Source organism: Parasteatoda tepidariorum, chromosome 3, assembly GCF_982258835.1.
Source record: "Parasteatoda tepidariorum strain Cologne lab strain chromosome 3, Ptep-v5.0, whole genome shotgun sequence".
Lineage (NCBI taxonomy): Eukaryota > Metazoa > Arthropoda > Arachnida > Araneae > Theridiidae > Parasteatoda > Parasteatoda tepidariorum.
Genome location: NC_141757.1, coordinates 8,184,636 through 8,212,167, shown reverse-complemented (window position 1 = coordinate 8,212,167; position 27,532 = coordinate 8,184,636). Strand labels below are relative to the sequence as shown.

Genomic DNA, 27,532 nt, shown 5'->3' with positions numbered 1-27,532 from the left:
TGCATAGTTATTATTATTTTTAAAATTTCATTGCATCTTCTAAAAGCAATCCTTACTGAACCATATATATATATATAGATTTTAAAAAAAAAAGCATTTTGCCATAATCAATTTCAGGTATCAACACTTTATTGAACATCTTAATTATTTCCCAGATTTCAGAAATGACTTAATCTTACTGTGTAATCAGACATTTATCTTTAAAAAAAAAATTAAAAAAAGAGATTTTAAAAAGTCAAGAATACACTCTTGATCAAACCTAGTTCTTAGGGAATAAATAGTTCAAAAAACACTGATGTGTTACTCATCATGTTATTTATCAATTTAATTGAATTTTAGATTATATAGATGTTTAAACTAGTTATTAAAATGTTAATAATGAATCAACACAATTTTATTTTACACTTAATCATTTGAATATATATGACTAATGAGCCTTAAAATTTCGTGTAATATTAAAAAAGAACGACAACATTTAATATTATAAATAATTATTAATACTGCAATTTTAATAAAAAGAAAGATATTCAACAAATGAGTAAATTTAAATATCACATTTCTGCTTTGGGAGGTGCTGAATACAAAATAAAATACGCAGTTTAAACTTCTAAGAAATAACTAAGGGAAAAAAATGGCTCCTGATAAATTAAAGCAGAAAAAATTCTTTTTTATTCATCAACATAGATTTATTGAACTTCTTTTGTTAAATACTCGAGTAAATGAAATCAATTCCAGGAAGGAAAAAAAAACCTTTCAATAATAAGGTGTCTCAGATTATGCCTCATTTCTTTAAAAAATCCTCTGCACAAAAATGAAGAAAGTGAATAGATAAATAAAACATCTTCATACCAAATGATTAAAAGACATAAATAAATTCGTAACATAAAATATAAATTCCACAAGAAAGTATTATTAAAATAAATTTTATTTTCAGAATCCAATATTTTCATAGCTCAAAATAGGTTTTAATTGTTCCATAGAGTCTAACAAGTAATATAAAAAAATTTAAAAGTCAATTCCTACTTAGGTCAACAAAGACATTTTTTTATTTTAGTTACTTTTTATTAAATAATTACAATTTTTTTCTCCCATATAAAATTAAATTAATTAAATTTAATTTAATCAAGGAATTAAAATTTGAAAAAACTGTATTAACATCTAATACAAATTTTAAAAAATGAATTTTAACTTGAATGGATGATGAAAAAATATTTTATTAATGATTGAAAATTTGAACAAGATGCAGGGAGAGTGGGAGCTAATAATAGGAATTGAATAAAAACCAAAAATTGTGGTATTGAGTAGATACTTTAAACCTCGTAACTCTTAAAAAAAAACATAATAATTTTATCCTTTAAACTAGATGGAATTAAAACAAACTGTATCATGATTGAAAATCATTGACTGTTCCACAATAATTAATGACGAATTCATAATCAACATTATTGCTGTTTTTAGTATTAAAATAGTTATAAAATAGATTAAGCAAAATTTCCAATAATATGAATAGATACTCTCAATCCTTATACTTTCATACTTTGCAGTGCACTTCATTTTTCTTTATTTAAAAAAAAAAAAACTGTTTGAAAAAGCATTCAATAGATCACTAGAATTAAAATAGACAGTGTAATAAATAATTGGAAGTTATTAATTACCTTTTGAAAAATAGATAATAATTGATTGAGAAAAATTTAAAAGGAAGATGAAAAAGTTCAAGGATAACACCACATTCAAGTACTTAAGAGTTATTACAGTATTTAACAGGAAGAAAAAAATTTAATTGTGATTCGTCATAACAGAACATACAAAACTTTAAAATGAAAAACGTGTTGAGAAAAGCAGCACTTTATAAAAGTGAAAGCGTGCAGATTGAATCATAATCAAATAATTTTCCGATTCTTCATAACATCCCTAACACTAAACATACCATAACTGGTCAAATGGCCGTTTAAGAACTTTTGCATCGAAAATCCGCATATCATCTCATCGCTTTTGCTCATTTGACTTCATCACTTTTCCTAACAATTATATACAGTTAATATTCCATTATTAATATTTTTTTGTATTTTGTTTGTTTAGAACAATACTTGTTGAATACCGATTTCTACCAGGACCGGTCATTTGTTCGAGAGAACAATTTATTCCTTTATAAGGTTATCAGATCAGAAACTACTATAAAATGTGTGTTGCTTTCAATCAGTTGCACATTTCTGCAAAGACTGTTGTGTAGTTAGTTCAATCAGAATAACTGTGAATTCAAATGTCAAGAAAGTACCTAAAACTTTAGATTGGTATTTTTGTGTCAGAAAAAGTGACAAGAACTAAAAGTTTTGGTAAGTAGATTATATTTTATTTTGATAGCTTTACTTCATTTCTAACTAACTAAGGTCAGTTTTTACCAAGAAAACTTGTTGAAACAATCAAGAGAGCACAAGTTCTTAGAAGAAACAATATTAATTATAAAAATTATAATTCTTATAATTATAGATATAATAAGTTTGCAGAAAATGTAGAATGGAAACACCCTGTATATGTAAAAAATGCATTGCTTATTCTTGGTATTTTTAATACATAAAAATTGGCAATATGCAATTTCGTTTAATTATAATAAAGTTTTTTTTCAGTTTATTTCATGTATTCAATCAAGAAGTATACAATCCAGTCATTTGACCGGCTACAGAAGAAATAGGTATAGATTAAGTGTTGGTATGTTTAGTGTTAATTTACAGCTATGCAAAAATAAATAACAGATACAGTAACATAACACTAACTGGAAATCTTACATAAAAAATAAAGTATAAAAGATTTGCGATTAAGCTTTTCTGTAAACAATTCAACTTTTCTAACATATTTTTTAAAAATACAGGTAAAAATTGTCAATAATACTTAAATTTAAATCACTTTAAAAATCATTCAGAAAGTTCTAAACAATGTACAACACATGGTCAAACTCACTAAGTATTGAATAATACACATATAATGATGCAGTTCTACTAAAAAGAAAAACTAAGGTAAACTTGGGAACACATACATTCTGGTTAATATAGCAAACTAAGACATAAAACAAATAACTTAAAAAATCATAACAAATATAAAAGAAAACAGAAGATAAAATAGCGAAAAGAGCACACTATAGTTTGTCTACGTAAAAACTCCCCCTGCCACAAAGTCTGAGGCGGTCTGCTGCTATCGAAACAAGAATAGCACATTTCAGGGACGGTAGCTTCTCTTCACTCAAGGGCTAACACAATAGACCTAAGAAAACCTTTCTCTTCACGACTCAAGGCCCAAAACTACCTTGAGCAATGACCCCGACTCCCCTACTTGAAATAGTTATACCTCGTTACCATAGTCACTGTCACTGGTCCAGACGAATGGCAAGGGAAGATCTTACTTTAGACAAACAATAACAGGTGGTTAATGCAGTTTTAGCTAAAACCTCACACCATAACAAAACATACATCAGAAAAAATAGTCAATAGAACCTGCTAAAATGTAGTCAATAGAGCAGGCTAAAGATGTTAGATAAAATAACACAGTTGTATAAGAATAAAACAGAAAGAACTAAAATACTGAATTAAAAACAGGAATTGAAAGACAGAGAGGTCAGATCTGAAAGTGAAGTTTGAAAACCAACAGAAAATAAAATGAGAGAAATTTGATTACACATTTAAAAAGTGATAAAATACTGCTTTTTCAATGAATGTCCTTAACAAATTTGAAACATTTTAGGCAAATGAGCAATTAATAGATAGCGTAAGCTCTGAAATGTAACATTAATAAATTAGAAACAAATGCTATAGCAATTGGCTCACAAGTACAGTATTCATTAATGAAATATTTTTGTATATAGCTAAGGGGCCGTTCAAAAAGTACGTACATCCCGTAGGGGGGGAGGGGATTTGCTATTATGTACGGTTTTGTACGATGGGGAGGGGGGGAGGTATTATACAAAGTACGTACTTTATAAACATACACCCAATTTAAATTTGACTTTATCCTACACACTCCTTAAGTAAATATTTAATTTTATTTAAAACATAATTATTTTAATTTTTTATGAAAAAGGGGGGTAGACTAATAAAATGTACGTACTCTAAGGGGGGGGGAGTAAGACCTTATGTACGGTAATGTACGAAGGGGGGGAGGGGTTTGAAATTTCTCCATTTTTGTGTACATACTTTTTGAACGGCCCCTAAAAAGAGAGCATTCTTTTTTTAACAGAAGTAGCATTGCAACCTTTTTTAGAAAAGTAACTAAACATTATCCTGTTTGAACAAAGCACTTTCAATCAAGTTCATGAATAGCAAGAATTTTCAATCGTGGAGCTTTTGCTCTAGATTATATAGCTGGATCTACTATGTTTGTAATGCCATACAGATTAACACTGATTTTGAATCTGTTTTTAATCTTTTAAATAATTTTGATTTATTGAAAATTTGCAAAACTTAACCATGTTGCAGTATATTAAAACTCAATTTATTTGTACTAGTTAAGTTAGTGAAATTGTTGCATTTAAATTAGACATATAATATAGTTTTGAATTGAAGAGTCAGTCCAAAGGATTTGAAAAGAAATAAAAAAATCTTTTGAATAATCAACATAGTAGTGTAATTTTAAGGAAAATAATTAACAATAAAAAAAAGTCTTAGTATTTTTTATTTTTGAAACATTCATTTTGTTTAATTTGGTATTTTCCCTTCATTTACACACAATTTTACTATAATTGCAAAAATACAGCATGCAGTGTATAATTGCAGCTGATATGTAAAATAATAAATTAAAAATGCAAATTTAAAATAATAAAAATATAATTGTAAAAATGCAAATGTCTCTTGCAAATTAAAAATAATAAAAGTGTAAATAAAGTACTTTTTGTGTTACTGAATGCTCTAAATAGAAAACATTTTTAACAGATACCTAAATAATACACAGCACTTAAACTTTAAACATGATTAGAATAAATAATAATAGAAACCAAATAATTGTTTCATTAAGTACATTTTGAACTTATAAAATTAACTTTCAACATATCACAAAAACAGAGCAACGATTCATTAAGAGTGTTTTTCAAAGCTCCTTTGCCAAAGAAAATTAAAGTTCTTTATACTTTGATTTTAATCTAACAATTGAACATTTTGCTTTAGAAAATTTGAAAGAAAAAGTTAAAGTTTCTTTTATTTAAAAAAAAAAAATGCCAATTTGACAAGATTTTTAATGGAGATGAAATTGTTTTTGTATATTTCTACGAATTTAAACATTATGTGGACAACAAAAAGAGTTATTTTTCAAAAACATTAGATTCTCTGAAACCATTTCAGCGTGGAATCATTTGTGGAATTTTTATCATTGATTTAATTACAACTTTAAAATGAAATTTTTTTCCTACTAATTTGATATTAAAAAAAAATGTCTCAAAGATTGTTAACCCAATTAATGACTAAAACTAATGACAGAACTGTTTAGAATTTAAAATGATTTCTTTACTAATTTATTTAAGTTTTTTATCATCATTTTTTTAATACCAATTTTTTAATGATCAAGTTATTAATGATCAGTTCTTAATGATCAAATCAATGATCAATGATTTTCATTTAAAACTCGGGCAACTATGATTTAAATTTAACTATAATGGTCAAAAATAAATTGTTATGACATAGAAGGAAAGAAGCAGGACAGGTGCAATAAAATGGTCATAAAAATATTAATGCCGATACACATAGATATAAATGTATGTGTGTATATATGTAAATATATATATGAAGTTGGGGAAAAAGAAATCCACTATATTTCGGCAGCTGGCTGTAAGTGATAAATATCTCATAAAGTATCAATCAAACAATTTCAGAATTATGCTTATTAGAAAGGTGACACATGGCACTAAAAATATATTTTTGCTGTTTTTGTTTTGTTCATTCAGGTGTAGGTTATAGCGTGTTAAAAATGGAAGTCAAGAAAGGAAAAATTTGATACATTTTACAACGATAAAGTTTTACACGGATAAACGTTTTCGTGGATAGAGGACAAATTCAAGCCAGGCGGCGGAAATCGCATATGGTATTTACAGCCCTGATACTGTAACAGCCAATTACGTGCAATTTTGGCTTCGTCAATTTCGTTTACAGTGTTTTTGATATTAAAGATGTAAATGGCACAGATAGGTCCAATGCCTCAAATGTGGGTAAAATCATAAACAAAACAGTATATATTTGTCAAAAATTGGTAATACAAAACATGTAAAAAAAAAAAAAGAGACTAAGTTCACGTAAAAATTATTAATTTCTCTTTCCCAAACATAATATATATATTGAAAAAAATAATAAAAACTGCAGAAGAAAATTAATAAATAAAATTTTCATATCAATAAAATAAGAAAAAATTTAACTATGTTTAAATATTCTAACACTTATATGATAATTCTCCACAAACATTCCTTATGATTACTAATAATTTCCAGAGAAATAATTAAAAAAAATGAATATTTAATGGAAAGAAAGGAATAAAAATCTCTTGTTCTGTATTGTTGAGAAAAATTTGTTTAAAAAATTTGATACTCTCGAATGATTTTAAAAGAAAATGTCTAAATACATGGGGAGTAATGTTTTAAATTTCTCGTAATTCCAATTACCAGTAACTTCTTTACATTCTAAAATAATGGCAGATTTCATAGAGTCAACCATAGAAACAAATAATATCAAAAAATTTTATTAAAAAGAAGAAAACTGAGGCTTTTTTCATTGAAGTTTCAATTGACCACATCAACCTTCATTTATCAAAAGGTACCTCAAGATGGATTCACATTAACATGTCTTATATACTAGTGATATGGTATTTAATATTTGTAGTGGTAGTTATGCCACATTACTCCCCTTTCAGAATTTTATCTTTAATAGAATTCGATGAGCGAATACTACTAGTTGATTTTTATGCTGTTTTGTATTTTGTTTATTTATTTTTATATCATTTTGCTCATTATATTTTCGCTCATTTTTTTCCCTTCAATTTTGTTTAGAACATTTTGCTCATAAATTTTCTTCTTCTCAATATTGTATATTACCGGTTGACTTTATTTACTTCACCAGATTTTTTTTTAATGTGTTTAATGTGGACCATTCATCAATGTTGGTAAGTTAATATCACGTCGGCAGGTCCCCATCGAGGGGTACTATTTATCGACCACATCAACCTTCATCTATCAAAAGGTATGTCAAGATGAAATCAAGTTAAGATGTCTTACATACTAGTGATTCGGCATTTAATATTTATAGTGGTAGTTACGCCACATCATATTGGCATTCAGGCAATTACCATAATTGGCATAGAAGGCATGAACTGAAGAAGGAGTAACTTAACCAAATGCTATGAAAGCACAGTTATAAAAATAGCATATTTTCTAAAAAGCATTATTCCATGTAACAAAAGAGACTTCAAAAAACAACCTTAACCTAACATTGTTTTCAGATAACTAAGCCAGACTGATAAAAACAAAAAAAAACTACCATTACGAATTGATCAATCAAGCAGTATTTCCCAATTGAAACTTATATTGTTTAAATGCATTAGAGGGGGAAATGGTGGCTTTGCGATGTGCCATTTTTTGGTGCTATCTTGTTCAACAAGTGCTACGCTGGCGTAGGAAAATTTGGGTACTAAAGTCAAAAGATCCTTCTCGTTTCTAGGTGGTTTGCCGGTCAACTGCCTGCTGCACGTGTCTAAAGATGCTGCATGAGCAACAAGCAGAATATCTCCTAAAATAATTCATAAAAAAGGCAATTTATAAATCAAATTTTATAATGATTAAAATAATTTTATAATGATTAATTAAATGATTGGGACGTTTTAAAGCTGTCATAAATATTTGTTTCTGAAGCAGCGACCCTGTGACAGAACCATTTTTTTAAAAGCTATTTGCGACATAGCTCTATGTCATTTATAAAGTAAGAAAAACAATTCTAGCAGAAAACAAAAAGTATAAAAATTTTAAGATATGTGTATTAGCACATATCTTTCTCAAAATTTCTTTTCATTTTTGTTTTCTGCAAGAATTATCTTTCTGACTTTATAAATTAAAATAAAAACAAATTTGGATTTAGCTGCTTTTAGCGCTTTTCCACATTTTGACTCATTATTTTAAATGTTACTTACTTATTTTGTCTTTTTCCGAATTTGTAAATTAGTTTCGTTCTTTGATTTGATTAAAACTCTATGTCACTAATATCCTTCTGCAAGATACCATTCATAATAACAAATACACATGTTACAAATTTAAAATAGCAAAAGCGGTATGTAACCAAAAAAAATAACTATATAATTTTTTCTTTAATAAAACATGGAATAATTTTTTATTCTAATATTATGGGTGATATTCTCACATTTTGTGAGGGGGACACACAAATCATTTCCTTCTTCGCACTTTGTAAATATATATCACAATAAAAAATATAATTAAAAACCACGAAATCCATAGTAGTAAATGCCGAAATCACGCGAAACGGGCTCCTCAAGGGCGTGCTTCGTTTCGAGAATGCATTGTTGTAGGAAATAATATTGCATAAAGAATATCGGATTTAAAAACTAAGGAGAAATCAATAACAATAACTGCCAAAAATTCAATAGAATTATTGCCTTAAAAAGTAAATACTCAAAAGCAGGATTCAAATTTTCCATGTTATTGGAAATATATCTGGATATTATAAATCCATGTGAAAATCAATATCAATAACAGCAGAAATATCGTCGCAAATTGAGCATGTCAAAAGTGATTATCTAACTCAGTGTTTCCTAAACTTATGACTTTTGTGTACCCTTTCTAAATTTTTTGTAGCGCTGTGTACCACTAATAAAAAAAAATGAATGTATTTTTTACTCTAAAAAAATTGCACAAAAATTCAAAATCACAACTGGCTGTTGATACCACTAATTATAAACTGTTAATTCTGCAAAATATAGCCAATAGAAAAATACGTAATCGCAAATTTTCATGACTAGATTTGTTTTGGAAATGTTTTTAAAAATTTTAATTCATTTAAAGCTATTTTGCATAACGCGGACACCCACAAAACTGATCCCATACCAGTGGGGGTACGCGTACCACACTTTGGGAAACGCTGATCTAAATGCATGATTCAAATATTACGTGTAAGTTTCAGTGGAAAAGAAAAGTATTTTTACTTTTCAAAAGAAAAATATTCCTGCAAGAACTCTGTAATGTTCTGCGGCAATGTCGCTGCAATTTTGCCACAGGGAGCAGCAACATTACACTTTAAAAGAGCTTAGAAAAGAGTTTTATACTTTTGAATTATAAATACACTCTTTCTGTAATTTTTTCAACACTTGGAAATAGTCCCCCCCCAATTAAAATTTTTTTTATGAAGCTTCATAAAATTATGTTTTAAATTAATTTTCCCTGCAGTTTGAGATCATTTTTTGTGCTTTTAAACAAAAAATAAAGAACATAACCCTTTTATAAGAATATTTTCAAATTCCAATTGACTAAGCATATAGTGGTCACTCAACCAGCATATTTAATATTGCAATTTCACATTTTAAATTGTAACTAACTACTGCAAATTGCCTTACAAAAATTTAAGACTTAGTTTAACGGTCTAAATTACATTACTTGAGACTTTAATTGTAGTTGCAATAAAAAAAAGCAAGGGAAAAGAAAGGCTTTTCTGTTGCATTTAAAAAATAAAAAGGTTCAAAGGAAATTTGAGGTGATTTTTCCAAGTAATCTTTTTCATCACAGAGAATATTTATCATTTCTGACGTAGTGAAAACTTAGTAATCGAGACTTAACATTTGATTTCTTTACAGACAATAGAAAGTTTCAACAATTAGTAATGTCAGTATCGCATAAATACTTGCATAATTGCAACATGTTTATTATACGATGCAAAACATGTATGCCTAATTTTTTCTAAGAATTTTAGTTGATTTAGCAGTAACTTATAAATGAAAAATTGTATTGCTTAGTGACAGAATTAAGTACAGCATTAGTCAGTTAAGAGTAATTTAATACATCATTTTCAAGTTCTTTTTTTAAAAATTTTTATAACATATTTAGATAGAATTGGTATTAACATGACTAGGAAAAATGAGCATTAACATTATAAACTTACATGTTATATTGAAGATTTGCCTTAATCCCATGCTAAATCAATTTTTTTCAACTCATTTAATTCTAAATGTAAAATAATAGTCTTTCACTTAAAAAAAGAAAAGACCAATTACTTAATCAGAAACGAAATTCTTTTTAAATTTTTTAAAGAAATTAGCATTTTACCGATTACACAGATTAAAGACAACGGATTGTCATCGTGACCTGTGAAAAAATTTATAAATGTCACAAATTTTTGTTCATTTCAGTGGAGCAGGAAAATAAACCTACTGAGAAAAAATCCTTATGCAAGTGTTTATTTTATGCTAACATAAAAATATAAACTAAAAATATAAAAATCAACAATAAACTCTCAGGGTAAATTTTTAACTTTAATTAGAACTGTAAGCTAACAAAAAGAGTTATTATTTACGAATCAGACCTTAAAACAAGAGAACAGTGAACAATTGTTTTGTTAATTCCATGAATAATGTTCCCCCTCCCCCTATTAAGTTATTTTCCTGCATTGAACATTTTTCATTTAAAAAACTAGGCTGGATTCAAAATGTAATATAATTTAAAATGAAAGATGTAATACACTTAAATTTCTTCTTCAAATTAGTTATCATTCCCTATGTTAAAGATCCAGCTTAGGGTGGGGTTGGTAAGGCATTGGGCCAATGTCCAAAAGGTAGTGTGTTTGACCCCTGTCGGCCGAAGACTCCCCGTGCAGTAAATGATGATCGGTGCATGTTAAAACTGTCAAGTCACAAAGTCCTTCATGCTCCCAGAACAAACCATAACCCTGGGGGTACTCATACAGGAGTTTCCTTGTCTTCTGGATTGGTTCAAAATTACAAGGCTACAGAGTTGAATATTAGTAGTAAAAGCAAAACTGGGCCGGCTGTTCGGCGATGGTTATTAAAAAGAAAGGTTCAGCTTGAGGTGGGTTAAAATAAAATAAAGAACTTAACTCTTATTAAGAAATGATGGCTGAAATTCACAGATCTTTCCAACATAGAATCCTTTTTTTTTCTTCTTGTCAAACTTATTACATGAATCGCATCAAAAATTATCATATTCTATTGTAAATTATAATTTATCTCTTAACAACCAAAATAAAGTTATTTTATTTGTTAAGAAGGAACATGCGTGAATTGAAAGCTGAAGAAACCTAGCGGGTTCTGAAATATGCATTAATTTTCCACATTATAAAATTTAAAATACCTAACGTTATTCAATATATGGTTTCAAAAGACTTCAAAATGTTTTTATTTTGGCAGATTACTGCTTATTCTATCTTTAATGCCATGAATTTTTTTTTCTTCATAACAGTACATTCAGAGTGTGCAGCTAGATTTCTCAAAAAAAAATAAACATCTTTTAAGTACTATATAAATATTCAAAAAATATTTTTAATCACTTCCAAAAAAAAAAAAAAATCATAACTAGGATTTGGGCAGTAATGAAAAAGATTTTCTTCTATCATTCAAAATTCTTAATTTATAAACATAAATTCCATAAAATTCAAAAACTTTACATATTTATGAAAAAATAACTAGTTTCTGATAAATATTGCAGAGATAATTGTGAATTTTTTTGTAATTTAGAACGATTATCAATACAGCAAAGAAAAAAATCTCTTTTTTAAAAGATAGAAAATTAAGCTCTTTTTACAAACCCCTAATAAAAAAAGCACCTTCAAGGGCTTTTAAAAACCTTATATAAAAAATAAACACCTTTCAGCATTTTTTAAAAACGCTTTGCACTCTACATTTAAGGAAACAAAAATAAGTTTACCTGAATATTTTTCAATAAGAGTTTTAGAAATGAGGTAATTTCTCATGTAATACTCTTCACTGGATTCCTTCCTAGAATGCATGTCTTCCATTGAGATAATGGGTTTGTAATCTGGCGTCACTTTGAAGCCATTTTCACTCATTTCTTCAAGGGTCATCCATTTTGGCATGCCATCAACATACCATCCAAGCCACTCAAATAAACCTGGCTCAACATTAATTGGCAAAGAAGTTTGTTCAGAGGCTGAAACAAATAAAAAAGGCTTCATTATTAAATAATGCTGCATTATCTTGCTTAAAGGTACCCTTCACATTAGATTTGATCGGTATGGGGCTACTAGTTATCAACAATGTCAACCTTCATCTACTCCAATATAGAATCGAGTTAACATGTCTTATATACTAGTGAATTGAAATTGCATTTTTTTAGTGGTAGATACACTACAGTACTCCCCCACCAAAATTTTATCTGTGATAGAATTCAATGATACCACTAGTTGATTCATTGCTGTTTTGCAAGATTCCTGGAGAGCTGTATTAAGATCACCGTATTTGAGTGGTCGAGTGTATACGTTGTGTGCGATCGAAACCAAGTACCAACAGCACAAGGAGGTGGATAATGTTCCAATCACAAGTAGCAAGTCAATTGTTCAATGGGGACAATCCATCAAAGAAGACATGTTCAAATCGAAGCGGAGTTTCTGTCAAGGTAGGCGCCACATCCGGGTCACCAATGTGGGGCGAGTTGTTATCGAAAATGTCAACCACCATCTATGAAAAGCTACCCCAACATAGAATAGAGTTAACATGTCTTATATACTAGTGCATAGGAATTGTTTTTTTGTAGTGGTAGATACACTATAATCAGGTCTAAAATATTGAAATTAACATAGTTGCCAACATGGATAGGAAAAATCCAGTAGATTTTTCGAAATAATATAAATTTCATGATAACTGTTGCATAATGTACTAAATATTTTACGCATAGGGATTTTTATAGTCATCAAATAGAAGAACTGCAATATTTTCCAGTTATGATTGGCATTAAACATACTTGAAATGCTATGTATAATGTTTACTGATAGTTTTGAATAGCAATAGGCATTTAATTCATTTAATATATTTCAAATATTTTTTAATTAATTTAAAAAGGGAGTTCCGAAAAAAAAACTGAACATTTTAGGACAAAAACTGATTTTTATAAATAAGCCAAGATTATAATACTTATTTTAATATTAATACTTATTATAATACTAATACTATACTATAATTATATAATACCAATCTTCTTCTTCTTGGGCACTACAGCCTATGACAGGCCAAGGCTGTACCAATAAGTTTTTGCCATCTTGATCTATTCTGTGCCATGACCTTCCAGTTAGTTATTCCTATTATTTCCTCTCAACTGCGTCTAGCCATCTAGTCGGTATGCGACCCCTTTTTCTTGTACCTTCTGGTTTAAAAAAGTTACTTTTTTGCGGTGTTTTAGTCTTCAAATCTATAAAGGTATCCCAGCCATCAAATGCGATTCGCCTTGATAACGTAACTATGTCTGGTTGTTTATACTTTTTATATAACTCATGAGTATAATTATAGTATAGTATTTGTATATAATACTAATACTATACTATAATTATATAATAATAATACTACTTATGCTAATACTACTTCTCATGTTATTAAAATAAAATTCTTATTTTAATATTCAAGGAAGCAATAATCTCTGCAAAAATTCTATTTAAATAGGGATTTTTTTAGGAAATTTACTTAATTTTAGGGAATTTTCTAACATGTACAAAAACCAGGAAATTTTTTATTAAACCAGTAGACTAGGAGAAACTGGAAAAATCCAGTAGAGTTGACAGCTATGAATAAAATACCCTATCATTAAAAAAGTATAAGAAAAATTTTAAAAAAAATGAAACTTAAAACTCTACCTTTTAATACATTTGTGCAGGTTTCAAGGCACCTCAAAGACGGTGAGCAGAATACATGAGAAAATTTGACACCACTAAGTTTCATAGCCTCGCCTGCAGAAAATAAAGAAACATTTATTTTATTACATCTTCTAAAACAAATTGTAATTTAAGAACCAGGGGTGATAGTGAGACTAATTCAAAAATACGGAAAATTTCTTAAATAAAATCATTAACGCGGCATTTCAAAACATTTATGTCTTTATAAATTTAAATCATTGAAATTTTCAAAACATGAAACTCTAATGAAATTATATTCAGCATCATTTAAATGAATAATTATTTATAAGTTTACTTTTATCACCAATCACATTTATTATTCTACCAGAAAAAATATTTACAAATGAAAGAGATGTCAAGTAAAAATTCTAGCTCTATCATTTTTAAATAAAATATACATGAATTTCTATACATAAAAGTGATCAAAGACTTCTTGAAACTTCTGGACCTCCACGGTTAGTGAAAAATCCAGATTTTTTCTGGAGCACAATCATGTCTGAAGAACAAACTTGAACATCAGTAACAATACTTTTATTTTAAAATGTCCATAATGGTAGACAAATAAATTTATCTGCAAATGGAGAAAATCGATAAGAGAAAATTCTAATTTCAGAACAATGTTAAAATTGTGAAACAGCTTACTCTCTAGATTAATCTTGTTAAAGAAATGCTGTTTCCATCGCTCAAAGTTTGTACCCAAAGTTCGAATCGTGGGAGAGTAGTAAAAATGTATTCATTAAGATTTGTTGCTGATTTCAAGGATGATTGTGAGCCCAACTCAAAAATCCTGAAAATTTCTTGATTAAAATCATTAACGACACATTTCAAAAAATTTATGTTTTTATAAATATCAATGATCTAAAATCATTGATATTTTCAAAACATGAAATTCTAAATAAATTATAGGCAGAATAATTTTAATGAATAACTATGTATAAGTTTACTTTCATCTTTAATTACATTTGTTATTCTACCAGAAAAAATATTTACAAATGAAAGAGATGCCAAGTATAAATTCCAGTTATAATATTTTTAAATAAAATATACAAGAATTTTTAAACATAAACGTGATTGATGATTTCAGAACCTTGGACTTCCGGATCGCGGTTAGCGAAAGATCCGGATTTTTTTCAAGAACACAATTATCTCTGTGATTCACAATTTATTAAGGTGTTTTAATTCATTAAAAAATAGGCCATGAAATTATTTTCACTTTGAAATATGTTCCTTATAAAATCCGTCAAATTTATAAAAAAAAAATTTAAAAGGATCCTATTAGATTTCAAATCTTGTATTGTCGAACTAATAAAGGAACCAAAATTTCTTTTTTAATAATGTGCTAGCATTTTTTTTATTTAGTAAGTCACACACAACTTACATTTCTTTTTTTCCTTTTTTTTTAACATTATGAGCATAGTAGCATAAAATTTTGTGACCTAGATGCAGAACTTAAGTTAACCTAATTGAATGATTGGGTGTTGTGGCAAATTTATGTTCCCACAATCAATTTCTTATTCTTAAATTTTGTAAATTGACAATTGATTGTACAACTTTTCTTGGTTACATGATACTATTCTCATTATTAGTTCATAATTATCACAATTAACTAATTGTTCAAATCCTCTCATGCTATAAATAGTAATTATTAAATCTTGTGTCTTATGCTTTTGTTTATTACTATTCAAATTCACTGTTATTAAATTTGATTTGCCTCTACTTTCACTGTGACAATAAAAATATTAAATATGTCAAAAATGTTTTTTTTTTTTTTTTTTTTTTTTAACTTTTCATATTTGAAAGGGTACAAACAAAAAACTGTGTAGAATCAATTGAACTTAATAATAAGTAAGCTTTCCTACCTCAGTTTTCAAAATTTATAATGATTATACGACTTAAGTGTATTTTTGAAAGAATTGTATTTTTTCACAGCCAAAGCTTAAGTCAGCTGTGAAAAAATATAATTAAGTCATGGCTGCAAAGCAATTGATTTGAAATTTAAGTTTTAAAATTAACGTAATTAGTTAACATAATCACACATAACAATATTTATTCAAATGATTTAGATTTGCCATGAAATTGTCATAACAATGAAAGTTAAATAGCATGACGAGTGCTCTTCATAAATACATGTTTGTAATATTATAAACAAAAACATATCCTTAAAATTTAAATAATAATCTAAAACATATAAATATAATCTAAAAAATCCAAATAATCCAATGCATGTTGAATTGTTTCTACATAAGCCAAGACTACAGTACCCAGATATAATAGGTATTAAAAGATAAGAGAAAAACAGGATCGTACTTTTGCAAAAAAATTTTTTTTTATTTTACCAATTAATCAACGTTGACTTAATATCAAACCTTCAACTGGAGAATTTGACAGAGCTATAATAATGTGAAGAATAAATCCTGCATTTCTTTTCCTTTCAGAATTTTGTATCATAAATACTGCATAAAATGGAAAAATTTATAAAGAGCATACTTAAGGCTGATGAAAAAGTTAATTCCTCATTAAAAATTATTTTTCACTGCAAGTTTAATGATTAATAACGATTGCATCAGTAATGAAATGTGGAACTTTTTTATTCTCACAGTTCTTTATTCTATATATATGTGAAATTCCAAGCCTCAATTATAGTTTCTGTGTGGCAAAAAAATATGTCATTAAGTTGAGTATTCAAAATCCTCGAGATTGCAGATTTTGAATATATAATAAGATAAAATTATATTTCAGGCAAAATTATACTTTTTCACAAAAATAGTCATTAAGGTTTAAGTCTAAGATTTGCTTTGATGTATGAAAATCACTAAATAAGAATAATAATTGTAGTTCTGAAATACTCAAATTAATTTCAAAATTTGGAATATATATTATGAAAAGCTTTTTACAGTACAGTGCACGCCGTTTATTAAAATCACTTTCGTTTTATGCTCTTTTGATTTCATTAAGCGGCTGATTTTATTAAGAGGCGATTCAACATTTGAAAGAAAAAAATCTAATTTTTACGATATATTCTAAGCACACACTTTAAAAGCTGAAATAATGACAACATTAATGCTCTATTTTAACTAATTTAGATATTTTAATAAAGTAAAACCCTACATAAGATTAAATTTAGAAAATTTTTGCAAAAAACCGATCAATGGTTGCTTGAGTTGCAGTTTAACTTTTCAACATCGTTGGAAAGTTTATAGAAGTTTTCGATATTTCCTCCTCTTTGTTCTAAAGCCCGCCGCAATACATTAAGTGCTATTTGACTTCCATTGAAGATGGCACTGATCAGTTTATTTCATCTTCTGAGTCTGATTCCTCCATTTCTTGATTGGAAATAACTTTGCAATTTTTGATGTCTGTAACAATTTCAGAATCAGATTTTTCCCCTGATGTTTGCAGGTTATCGTCAATAGCTACATAACATGAAAAATTCTAGTCCATTTCATTTTCTTCATTTCTGAGCATTTCTTCAAAACAGTTATCAGCTCCATCGTCAGTGCTCAATCCACACTTTTTAAAGCAATTTAATATTGTTTGGGTTGAAATAATGTCCCATGAGTTACGAATCAAATGCATTGATTCCAAAATAGTATGAGATTTCGATAGTTTGTTTGCAGTTAAGAGTTCCGAAGAGCTGTCACAGTCTATGTCACTAATGATTTTTTGAACAACCATTTTTCTGTAATGAAACTTGAATGATCTTTCTTATGATTCCCTGATAAAGGGGTTGGATAATAGCTGTAGTGTTGGGTGGCAAAAACACTAATTTAATGTTTTTCAAACGCAAGTCTTCATCAGCAGGGTGCGCAGAACAATTGTCTAAAAGTAAGACAACCTTTTCATTTTTCAGCTCCTTGTCCCATTCAAGAAGAAATTTTGTGAAGATGCTGGATGTCATCCATGCCTTATAGCTGTTGGCATAACTAATGGGCAGGTGTTTTACTCCTTTAAAATATCGAGGTTTTAAACTCTTTCCTATCACTAAAGGTTTTTTTCCACAGTTCCTGTCATGTTGCATGTTAGCAGCACGGTTAGTCTTTCCTTAATTTTTTTACCTCCACCAGTCGATTCATTTTTAAATAGCAGTGTGTGTTCAGGAAGTGCTCGGAAAAATAATCCTGTTTTATCTGTGTTGAAAATTTGCTCTGGTTCATAGTCTCTAATGAGTGTTGGTCACACATCGTTTACCCAATTGGCGGCAGAGCTAAAATCAGCATCTTGGCTTTTCACCATGCAATTTACGATAGACTATGTTATTGCGGTCTTTCCATCAGGTTAGGCACCGATTTGTAGCTTTAAAATCAGAATCACCAAAGAAGTCTTCATTCGCGTGCACTTTTGAACCATTCTAACAGAGGCATTTCAATTTCATCCGATTTTCCTTCACGCCTTCGCTTTCTTCACAGATTTCCATTCTTTTTTATTTCCTCGGAAATATTAATCCTTTGTTTCAGAATGTTGAAAAGAGCAATTTGGGAAATCCCTAATCAAATTGAAGCTTCACGTTGACTACATTTAGAAAGCTTATCATAGTTTTGCAACGCTTCGAATTTATTTTTTGGACTCAAATCCTTCCTTTTTGGCATGCTGATAAAATTTAACACCAAATGAACTTAGAAATGAAACGTGCTGTAACTCTAACTATAATTTACTCAAATGGCTTAAATAATATCGAACATGCTCCCAGACAATTTTTGGAAATCTATTCATGTTCTCTGTTAAGATAGATAACAAAAGAAGCTTCTCTCCCTTCTATGGTTCATTCAATAAAAAGTAAGATAAGAATTCGACCCCCTGTAGAGTGACATACATTTTTCAAAACTTCATTCAAGTCAATGAATTGACATTGATAAATTGATTTCTATGAACTCACTGCTTACCACCCACATTTTTCCTTATCTCTTACACTATGTATGAGGTATATCCCCAAAGTAAGTTCCGCTTCTATTTCTATCCGCGGCAGCGCTGCGATCGCAGTTCCGAGCATGCGCGCCAGTTACTCTGACTCAAGCAGAAGCAATGTACGCCATTTTCAGATCGTTGCTGCCGATGTGTTCTTTGTAGTGCTTCTTTATGATGTCAGCCTTAATTGAAAATGCCGCCACTTGTGAAATCAGATCTGTGATTTGTTTTCTAAATGAAAAGAAAGTTAAGCCATGTGAAATTCATCGGCAAATCTGCGAGGTTTACGGACAAACTGCTAAAGTGATTCAATGGTTAGAAGATGGGTCAGACAGTTCAATGAAGGACGTGATCAACTCCACGATGAAGAACGGTGTGGAAGCCCGTCTTTGGTTACTGATGAACTGGTTCACGCAGTTGAAGAGAAGCTTAAGCAAAACCGTAAGTTTACAATTAGTGCTCTCGTTACGTAATTTCCGCAAATCTCACGATCACTTATTCATGAAATTGTTACTGAAAAACTGAAATTTCAAAAACTTCGCTCACGTTGGGTACCCAAAATTCTTACTGAACAACACAAAAAAACAATGGATGGGCAGTGCACTTCAGTTTTTGACGCGCTACAATGAAGATGGTGAGTATTTTCTTTCTCAGATAGTCACGGGGGATGCAACTTGGGTATCTTAAGACACCCCAGAAACTAAACGGCAATCAATGGAATGGAGGCACACTTCGTATCCAACGAAAATTAAGCCTAAGCAAATCTTGACCTCGAAAACTCATGTGCACCGTTTTTTGGGGACAGAAAAGGCATTTTGCTGATTGATTTCTTACCACGAGGCCAAAAAAATCAATGCACATGCTTATTGCGAGACCATTAAGAAATTGCGCCGCGCAATATAGAACAAGCACCGAGGATTACTGTCAAAAGGTTTTCTTTTTTTACACGATAATGGGCGACCTCACACTGCGAACGTGACAAAAGAACTCCTTCAGGAATTTGACTGGGACGTGTTTGATCATCCTCCATACAGCCCTGACCTCACTCCTAATGACTTTCATCTCTTCTTACACCTAAAATCTCTCCTTGGTGGTCAACACTTCAACGATGATGACAAGCTGAAAGAACATGTTACCACATGGTTGAAAACACAGGTGGCAATCTTCTATGAAGAAGGCATACAAAAACTTGTGTCATGCTATGACAAGTGCCTACAAAATTTTGGAAGCTATGTAGAAAATTAGTTTCACAGTTGTAGATTTTTGTACAATAAATATTTTTTTCTGTATCTGTGCACGTTTCTTTTATATAACCAAACGGAACTTACTTTGTGGATATACCTCGTATATCGTAGAAAAGTGCTAACCACACCTGTTTCACAGGTTTGTGAGTAACTGTTGCGTCTTCTAAAAAAATCTTTAAACTTCGAAAAAATTAAAATTTTATAAATAAGAACAAAAAAAGCTGAAATATTGCATTTTTGATTTATTATGTAGTCAAAATTTTGATTTGAAAAATCGACGGCTTTGATTTTATTAAAGGATGTTTTTAACATGCATTAATATTGTAACGATTCGGTTCTTGCCGATTTGATTTTATAAAGCGAATGATTTTATTAGCGGCGGGCACTGTAATGCTCTTTCTACTGACAATTAACAGACCTAATGCAACCAGTGACTTGTGCTATTTAACTTTATCATAATATATTATGTAAAATAGTTAGCCGAAATGGTTAGAAACGAGCACTACTCGCGTAGTGAAATTTTTCCCCAATAAGCACTGAGCTCGTCCGCCATTATTATTCTGCATTGATTATGTTACAAACGAATCCTACTTGCGAAATGTAGTTAGTTTTACTGTCTACAGATGGCAGTACGGGTTCCACAAATTTCTTTACGTAATGAAGGGGAATTTTTTTTTACCTTGTTCTTATTATGCATATTTTGGCTCGTTTCTTAGGGTGCTTGTAAAGTAAAATTGGCTCAAAAGCGAAAGTTTGATAATTATGATGATGATTATGATACAAAAAGCTTATCAAGTTTCGAGTCTGATGAAGACTTTGTTCAGAGTATTTAGGTAATTACTGTATTTAAATGCTCCATAAAGTTCTACATTAGTCGTATTTATTTAGTCCTTTCAATTTAATATTTGTCTTATATTTATAATTAACTTTATATAATTTACTATTTAATAATTATCATTTATTAATTATTTTAAAGTGTGTAAAAACTGTTATTTAAGTACTACAAATACTTTAAGAAATTTTTAAAACGCGTGAGGCGAGCTATCTATGGCATCGCCAGAGAAGGGTGACATTTTCGGAAGAATGGCGGGGAAAACAGCTGCCACTTTTGACTACTGTTTACTCGCAATACTGTGCGAATTAAGTAAGCGAAAACTGCTCATTTCCCTAACCGTTAAAGGGTTATTTGAAATGTGAGTGTCCAGCAACAATTAGCAACATAGAACATGAAATATAACATTAATTTATAACAGATTACTTATGAATATGATTTCATGAAATAAAACATTACTTTGTTGTACAAAATTAAGAATGATAAAATGTATATATACCAGTCAAAGTCGCTTGATGCAGGCCCATCCGAGTTAAAGGACAATCTTTAAAAAAATCCCAAGGACCTCCTTTACGTTTAGGGACTGACAAAGGCATATTTAGATTTCTTCGGATGTAATTGTCTGAAAAATAATTTTATTCATTATTTAGAAAACATATTAATGATGCATAGTCTTAACAGGATGATCATGTGCAAAGAAAGACATGCTTTATTTAAAACTTGTCTATATTTTTAGAACAATTTAAAAAAAAAGTCTACATAGAATGATGTTTGAGGCTGTTAAAACTATTTTTAAGTAACTCAGTGTCTGCAGGGTTGACACAGAAAAAAATAAACAAAATAGTTGCTTTTAGTAGCCTAAAGCATGAAAATAGTTGACGAAAACTATGAAATTAGTTGCCTAAATAAGAACAAAAATTTGACTAAAATTTTATTAAATGACTTAATTGTCATATACCATGATCTATTTAGTCAAGTTGGTTGCCACTATGATAATTTTTATCTAACGTTGGTGTTTTGGAGCAAAATGTTTATATAAAAAAATTAGTATATTTGCTAAAAATTAAATAATTTTAATTACTAGAACTCATTCAAAAAAATACTTTTTCATTTAAAAAAACATACTTTTTCCAAAAATTTTTTCCCTTTTATTAATAATTGATTTAAAAAATATATATATATATATTGTGAAAAGTGATTACTCAAATTCGAAATTCACCAATCGTAATATCGTACTAAAAATCAAGTTTTTTAAAATCGTGCGGAATTTCATAGCAATAACCGTTGAAAACACGATAGAGAAACAAATTAGACTTATAATGGAATCTGTGAAAATTGAACAAACTAAAAAGTGATAACTCAAATTTGTAATTCAAAATTTTTAAAATTTTTTATTTTTAAAGAAAAAAATCAGTGTGTTTAGAAGCTCCTGTGGGTCGCAGGTTTTCAACCTAATTTATGCTAAAAAACATTGTTAGGAGTACACTAAAGTCTTCCAATAGTCTCCTTTTCCTGAAAATAGTTGCTTTTTTAGCCTTTCAGGCAAGAAAAGTTGCTATATTTGTCTCATGTTGAAAACAGTGTGTCTGTTGCCCTGTGTGAAATAGAACCCTGTCTCTGTCGCTCGGATACAATCTTTGATACTGCAACATTCATTAAATTCTAATAATCTCAATAAGCCCGTGACAGAATTTAGGCGACATTGTCGTAGAACTTTACAGAAATCTTGCAGAAATATTTTGCTCTTGGACAGTAAAAAGTTTGGTTTGCTTTTCTGCAGAAATTTACACATACAATTTGAATCGTACATTTAGATAATAACTTTTTGAAAAGCTCAATTTATGCCGATATTGTAAATTCATTTTCCTTATTTTTTCAGCAGTTATTGACACAGATTTTCACGTGGCTTTCAGATATCGAGATACATTTCAGTCGATATGGGACATTCAAACTGCGCATTAGGTCATTTGCTTTTTAAGGCAATAATTCTATCTATTTTTTGGCAGTTATTGCTTTTGATTTCTACATAGTTTTTAAAACAAGATATTTTTTATACAATATTATTTGGTACAGCAATCGACTCCTGAAATGAAATATGCATTTGCGTAACCCCTTTCTGAAGAGTCCGCCTTCCGTGATTTCGTCGTAGATCTGTTTTTCGGTAATGTTATACTGATACAGATTTCATGATATTTAACTTTTTTTAAATTTGATAATGATTTGTAAAATCCGATAAAGGAAATAATTAGTGCAAGCCCAACAAAATGCGAGAATATCATTCATATTAGAATCAAATAAAAATATATTACTTAATAACTTATTCAAGTAAAAAAATTATATTGATTTTGTAAGCACATAATTTTTATTACCTTTAATTAGTAACATACGTAATTGTTAACACTGAAAGTATCTTTTAGAAAAATATTAGTGCTAGAGAGTTTTGTTGCAGAAAGTCAGAAAAAATTCTGCCATATGGCTCAACAGAAATTTTGATTTATTTAGCTGCTTAAAGCACTTTTAAACACTATTTTCTACCCATTTGGATTCATAATCTTTACTTAGTTTAACGAATTTATCAATTACACAAAAATAACTTCGCAAAATCTTTCTCTCAAATATTGCGATATAATTTTCCTTCAGTTTTGTCATTGTCCAAGCTTCGTATGTCAAGACTGGCCGGACAAGAGTTTTGTAGATTAAGAACTTTGTTTTTCTAGAAAGAAACCTAGATTTAATAAATCTTCTCAGCCCATAGACAGCCCTATTCGCCAGATAGAGTCGGTTTATTATTTCAGGAGTAATTCTGTTGTCAATGGTAATAATTGATCCTAAGTAAGTAAAACTTCTCACTGTTTCAAATCTATAAGAATTTATTTCAAGATAGGGGTCTGGGACTCTGTTTCTTGAGAATAACATATATTTTGTTTTCTCTACATTTATGACTAAGCTGATTTGCCTTGCAGTCACCTCAAGGGCAAGAAATGCCTCTTTCAGGGCAGGAAGGGAATGAGCAATTATATCAATATCATCAGCATATGCAAGTAGTTGTACTGATCGAGTAAAAATGTGACCACTGGTATTGATGTTTGAATCACGAATAACTCTCTCAAGTGCAGTATTAAAAAGAAAACAGGACAGAGAATCTCTTTGTCGAACACCTGTGAATGGGTCAAAATTTTACCCCTAGAAACTTAATCTTACATTTTTTATCTTTCAATGTAAGTCTCATCAATTTAATGAGTTTGTAGGTATTTCAAAAGTATTTATTGTTTCAAAAATATAATTTCTATTGATACTATCAAAAGCAGCCTTGAAATCAATTAAAAGATTATGTGTTTCAATCTTAAATTCCATTGACTTCTCTAAAATCTGACAGAGAAAAAAAATCTGATCTTTAGTTGATCTTCTAGCATGGAATCCACATTGATATTTTCCTATTTGTGAGTCAATTAATGGTAACACCCTGAGATATAAAATTCTAGATAGAATTTAATGAGTTATACACGAAATCCTTGTTACGAAATCCTTAAAACTAAGTATTTTAAAAATCAATAAACTTTAATAATTAAATTTGAAATTATGAACTTAAAAAGATAACAAATTTGTATTAAATTTAAATTTGTTGAATTATTCAACTTAGTTCAAACGCTTTTTTTAAAAAAAACATGTAGAAGTTTGCTCGGGGGTGGCTATGAGTTATACCACCTTTCAAGTTGGTCCTTTTCTGTGATGTATTTTTTTTTTAAATTCTCGCGGTCGCTGCCCAGAAGTTACCAAGACATGGCGATTATTCTGCCACATATTACGATACGGAAATCTCCCCATTCCAATTACTTTTAACTTAACCAGAATATACTAAACTATACATATCTTTATGCCATAGCAAGTTATACCAGGTATAGCAGGGTTGCCACTCAAATCTGGAAAAAAAATTCCCTGTGTTTTCCCTGAACTATTATACACAATATATTAAAAGGAAACAACAATTACTGTGCTCTTTCGTGAGTTATATAGGGCTAACTATATTTATTAGTTTTAATTGGTGGGAAAACAGCTGAACATATTTAAATAATGTTATAGAAAGTGAAATAGTTTAGTATAGCTGAAATATCATGGCTAAATATCCCATAGATTACGCTTTGAGTGGGTACCATTTTTTAAAAGACAAAAATAAGAAACAAAATTCCCTGTATTTTCCCAGTTTGCAAGGAAAAAATCAAAATTCCCTGCATTTTCCCTGTTATTTTAGGTGATTTTTAAATTCCCTGTATTTTCCAGGTTTTCCCTGTTCTCCATGTAGAGTGGCAACCCTGTATAGGCTATATGCAGTGTAAATGCTCATTATTTCATACCACAGAGTATTTTCTTGACTCACATCACCAGGCAGGGAGACTAGCATTTTTTACCATAGAAATTTAATTATATAGTAACAAAGCAAGTTTATAATAATTCAAAGACAAATTAAACAACGGGAGTTGTATTTAAACTCAAAAAATAGTTGGAACAAATTTATATAAGATAAATTATCAAACATTAAACAAAACGAATTAAAGTAAGAGTCATTCATGTGTTCAGATAAAACAAATGAATAAAAGCACACAAATCATTTTAGTTATCAATGAAATTCATTCAAAACACTTCTAGTTCTTGAACTTTAAATAAAAATGCTGTAATTTCTCTGTACATTTTTAAAATAAAAAACCCAATTATTTTAACATAGTGAAAAACAAATGCCACATTCGTTTTGTCAAAATCGACAGATACGTATGTAAATACCCTGTTTGTCAAAACTTGTGGGTATCCATGAACCAAAACAAAAATCAACTCTTTCAGCATGCCGCATAATGTAGAGTTTCCTTAATGAATGCATATCCCCCATATCTAAAACAAAATAGAATAAATTAAGCAAATTCTAATAAAATGTTAAATACTAAAAAATTAACAAACTAAACAGATGATTAAGTAGTTCTGTTACCTAAAATCCTTCTGCTCGCTTAAAGCGGTACTTTACGACGGTCACAGTTTCTGAAGATGTTTGTCGAAAGGTCACTCATTAATCATTGGAATCGAAGTGGCCTGCAGGTGGCGCAAAGCAGAACTCTTTACCTATGGTAACACTTTTCCAGAGCTTTCACCATTACCGTGTGTAGAGTCATAGGAGAAGCAAGTAGTTTCATTTCCGTCTTGATTTTCAAATAGATAGAAGACTTTTGCTTGAAAATGAAAGCTGCATTGAACATAGTTCTAAGGGAAAGCGTCGCCGTAGTTTTAGAAAATGTTTTTGATAATTAAATACGAAAAATATTAAGAAAAAGGAAAATATCGTAGTACATCTATATAACTGAGAAAAGAGAAGGGTCAAGCCATAGAACCTGTCTCTTCCACAGATGGCGTATTCAAGCGTTGCGAACAGAGAATAAACAGCTTGTTTGTTGACATCTCCATAAATACGTCCCGCAGTGGACTGATCGTTAAGACACGGTTCCCAGCATATTACCGAAGTCAAGCATCACTGACTGCGGTCAGTGTGCGGGTGGGTGACCGACTTGGATCAGTCTGCGTAGGGATCGAGGGTGTGCGGTATTGATCCTCGTTAAACTGTGCTACCGTAAAGTACTCGACTTCGCGCTCAGGTCGTCGGGCTACCGAAGCGGGGGTGCCATCCCCTCCGCAGAGGATCAAAATTGTGATGGCATGTCTTTGGATCATCCTCTGGGATGTTTCCCAGACCGTCGCCAATAGCCCATTGTGCAGCTCTAGTGCGACGTAAATTAACAACAACTATCAATGCAAATATAAACAAAAATCCTGAACTTCACAACTTCCAGTTAGAAACTTAACAGCTGCTCACTTCATGCACTATTTTCAAGCAGTATTAATTATTAATAAAATAAATAAATAACATAATTTTTTAGCTTAAATCTGATATATTTCATACGTTATTATTGTTGTAATTCACATTTCATAAGTTATTGTTGTTAAGTAATTCGCAATCGCAACTGTGTCATCGTCCTGCTCGTGCTGTTGCTCTCTTGAACTCATTTACATAGAATGGGATCCTGCAGACACTCGACTGCTAATAGCAACACAGGAGAGACCATACACACAACCGTGAACTTAATACAGCTCTCACAACTCGGTGAACTCAATACAGCTTTCACCATAAGTGCTCAAAATCCGGCGAACTTAACACAGCTCTCTCGGTCGTTCACAAATACGGCAACTAGTGATATATGTTCACACAATTTTATCCCTGATTAAATTCTGGTAGGGGAGTATTGTAGCGTAACTCCCACTACGATTATTAGACAACAATTCACTAGCATATGAGACATGCGAACTCGATTCGATCTAGACGTACCTTGTGACGTTAGACGAAGGTTAGCATAGTCGATAACACCGTCCTCCACAAACAAATCAGTGGAGCATCTGTGGGGACAGTAGAAATCGACAATACCAACATTCATCTATTAAAAGGTATCCCCAGATTAAATCGAATTATCTCTTATATACTAGTGAATTCATGTGTGAAAATCATCGAGGTAGTTACGCCACGATATTCCCCGATTCAGATTTTTATAAGGGATAGAATCAGAAATTTTATGGGAGTTCCACAGAAATATATCACGCAACCTCTAGTACTTTTAGTAGATGTCCGCTAGACGTCATGGCAAGCACCC

The 27,532-nt window shown here is 30.0% G+C and overlaps 1 protein-coding gene across 2 annotated transcripts; it reads right to left on the bottom strand.

Moving 5' to 3' along the window:
• Positions 1–1,569: 1,569 nt before the first annotated feature.
• Positions 1,570–25,938, bottom strand: Epp (Ecdysteroid phosphate phosphatase). 2 transcript variants are annotated; one of them, XM_087158728.1, is made up of 6 exons: positions 25,828–25,938; positions 25,629–25,733; positions 21,352–21,474; positions 13,836–13,928; positions 11,900–12,142; positions 1,570–7,748 (listed from the first exon to the last, which is right to left on the bottom strand). In XM_087158728.1, exons 2-6 carry the CDS (start codon positions 25,729–25,731, stop codon positions 7,513–7,515), a joined length of 798 nt encoding a protein of 265 aa, XP_087014854.1. In that variant the 5' UTR covers positions 25,732–25,733; positions 25,828–25,938; the 3' UTR covers positions 1,570–7,512. The 2 variants fall into 2 exon arrangements, with proteins under 2 accessions (XP_087014854.1, XP_042906548.1); XM_043050614.3 differs by lacking the exon at positions 25,828–25,938 and having other exon boundaries at positions 25,629–25,821.
• Between the last annotated feature and the right edge of the window lie 1,594 nt (positions 25,939–27,532).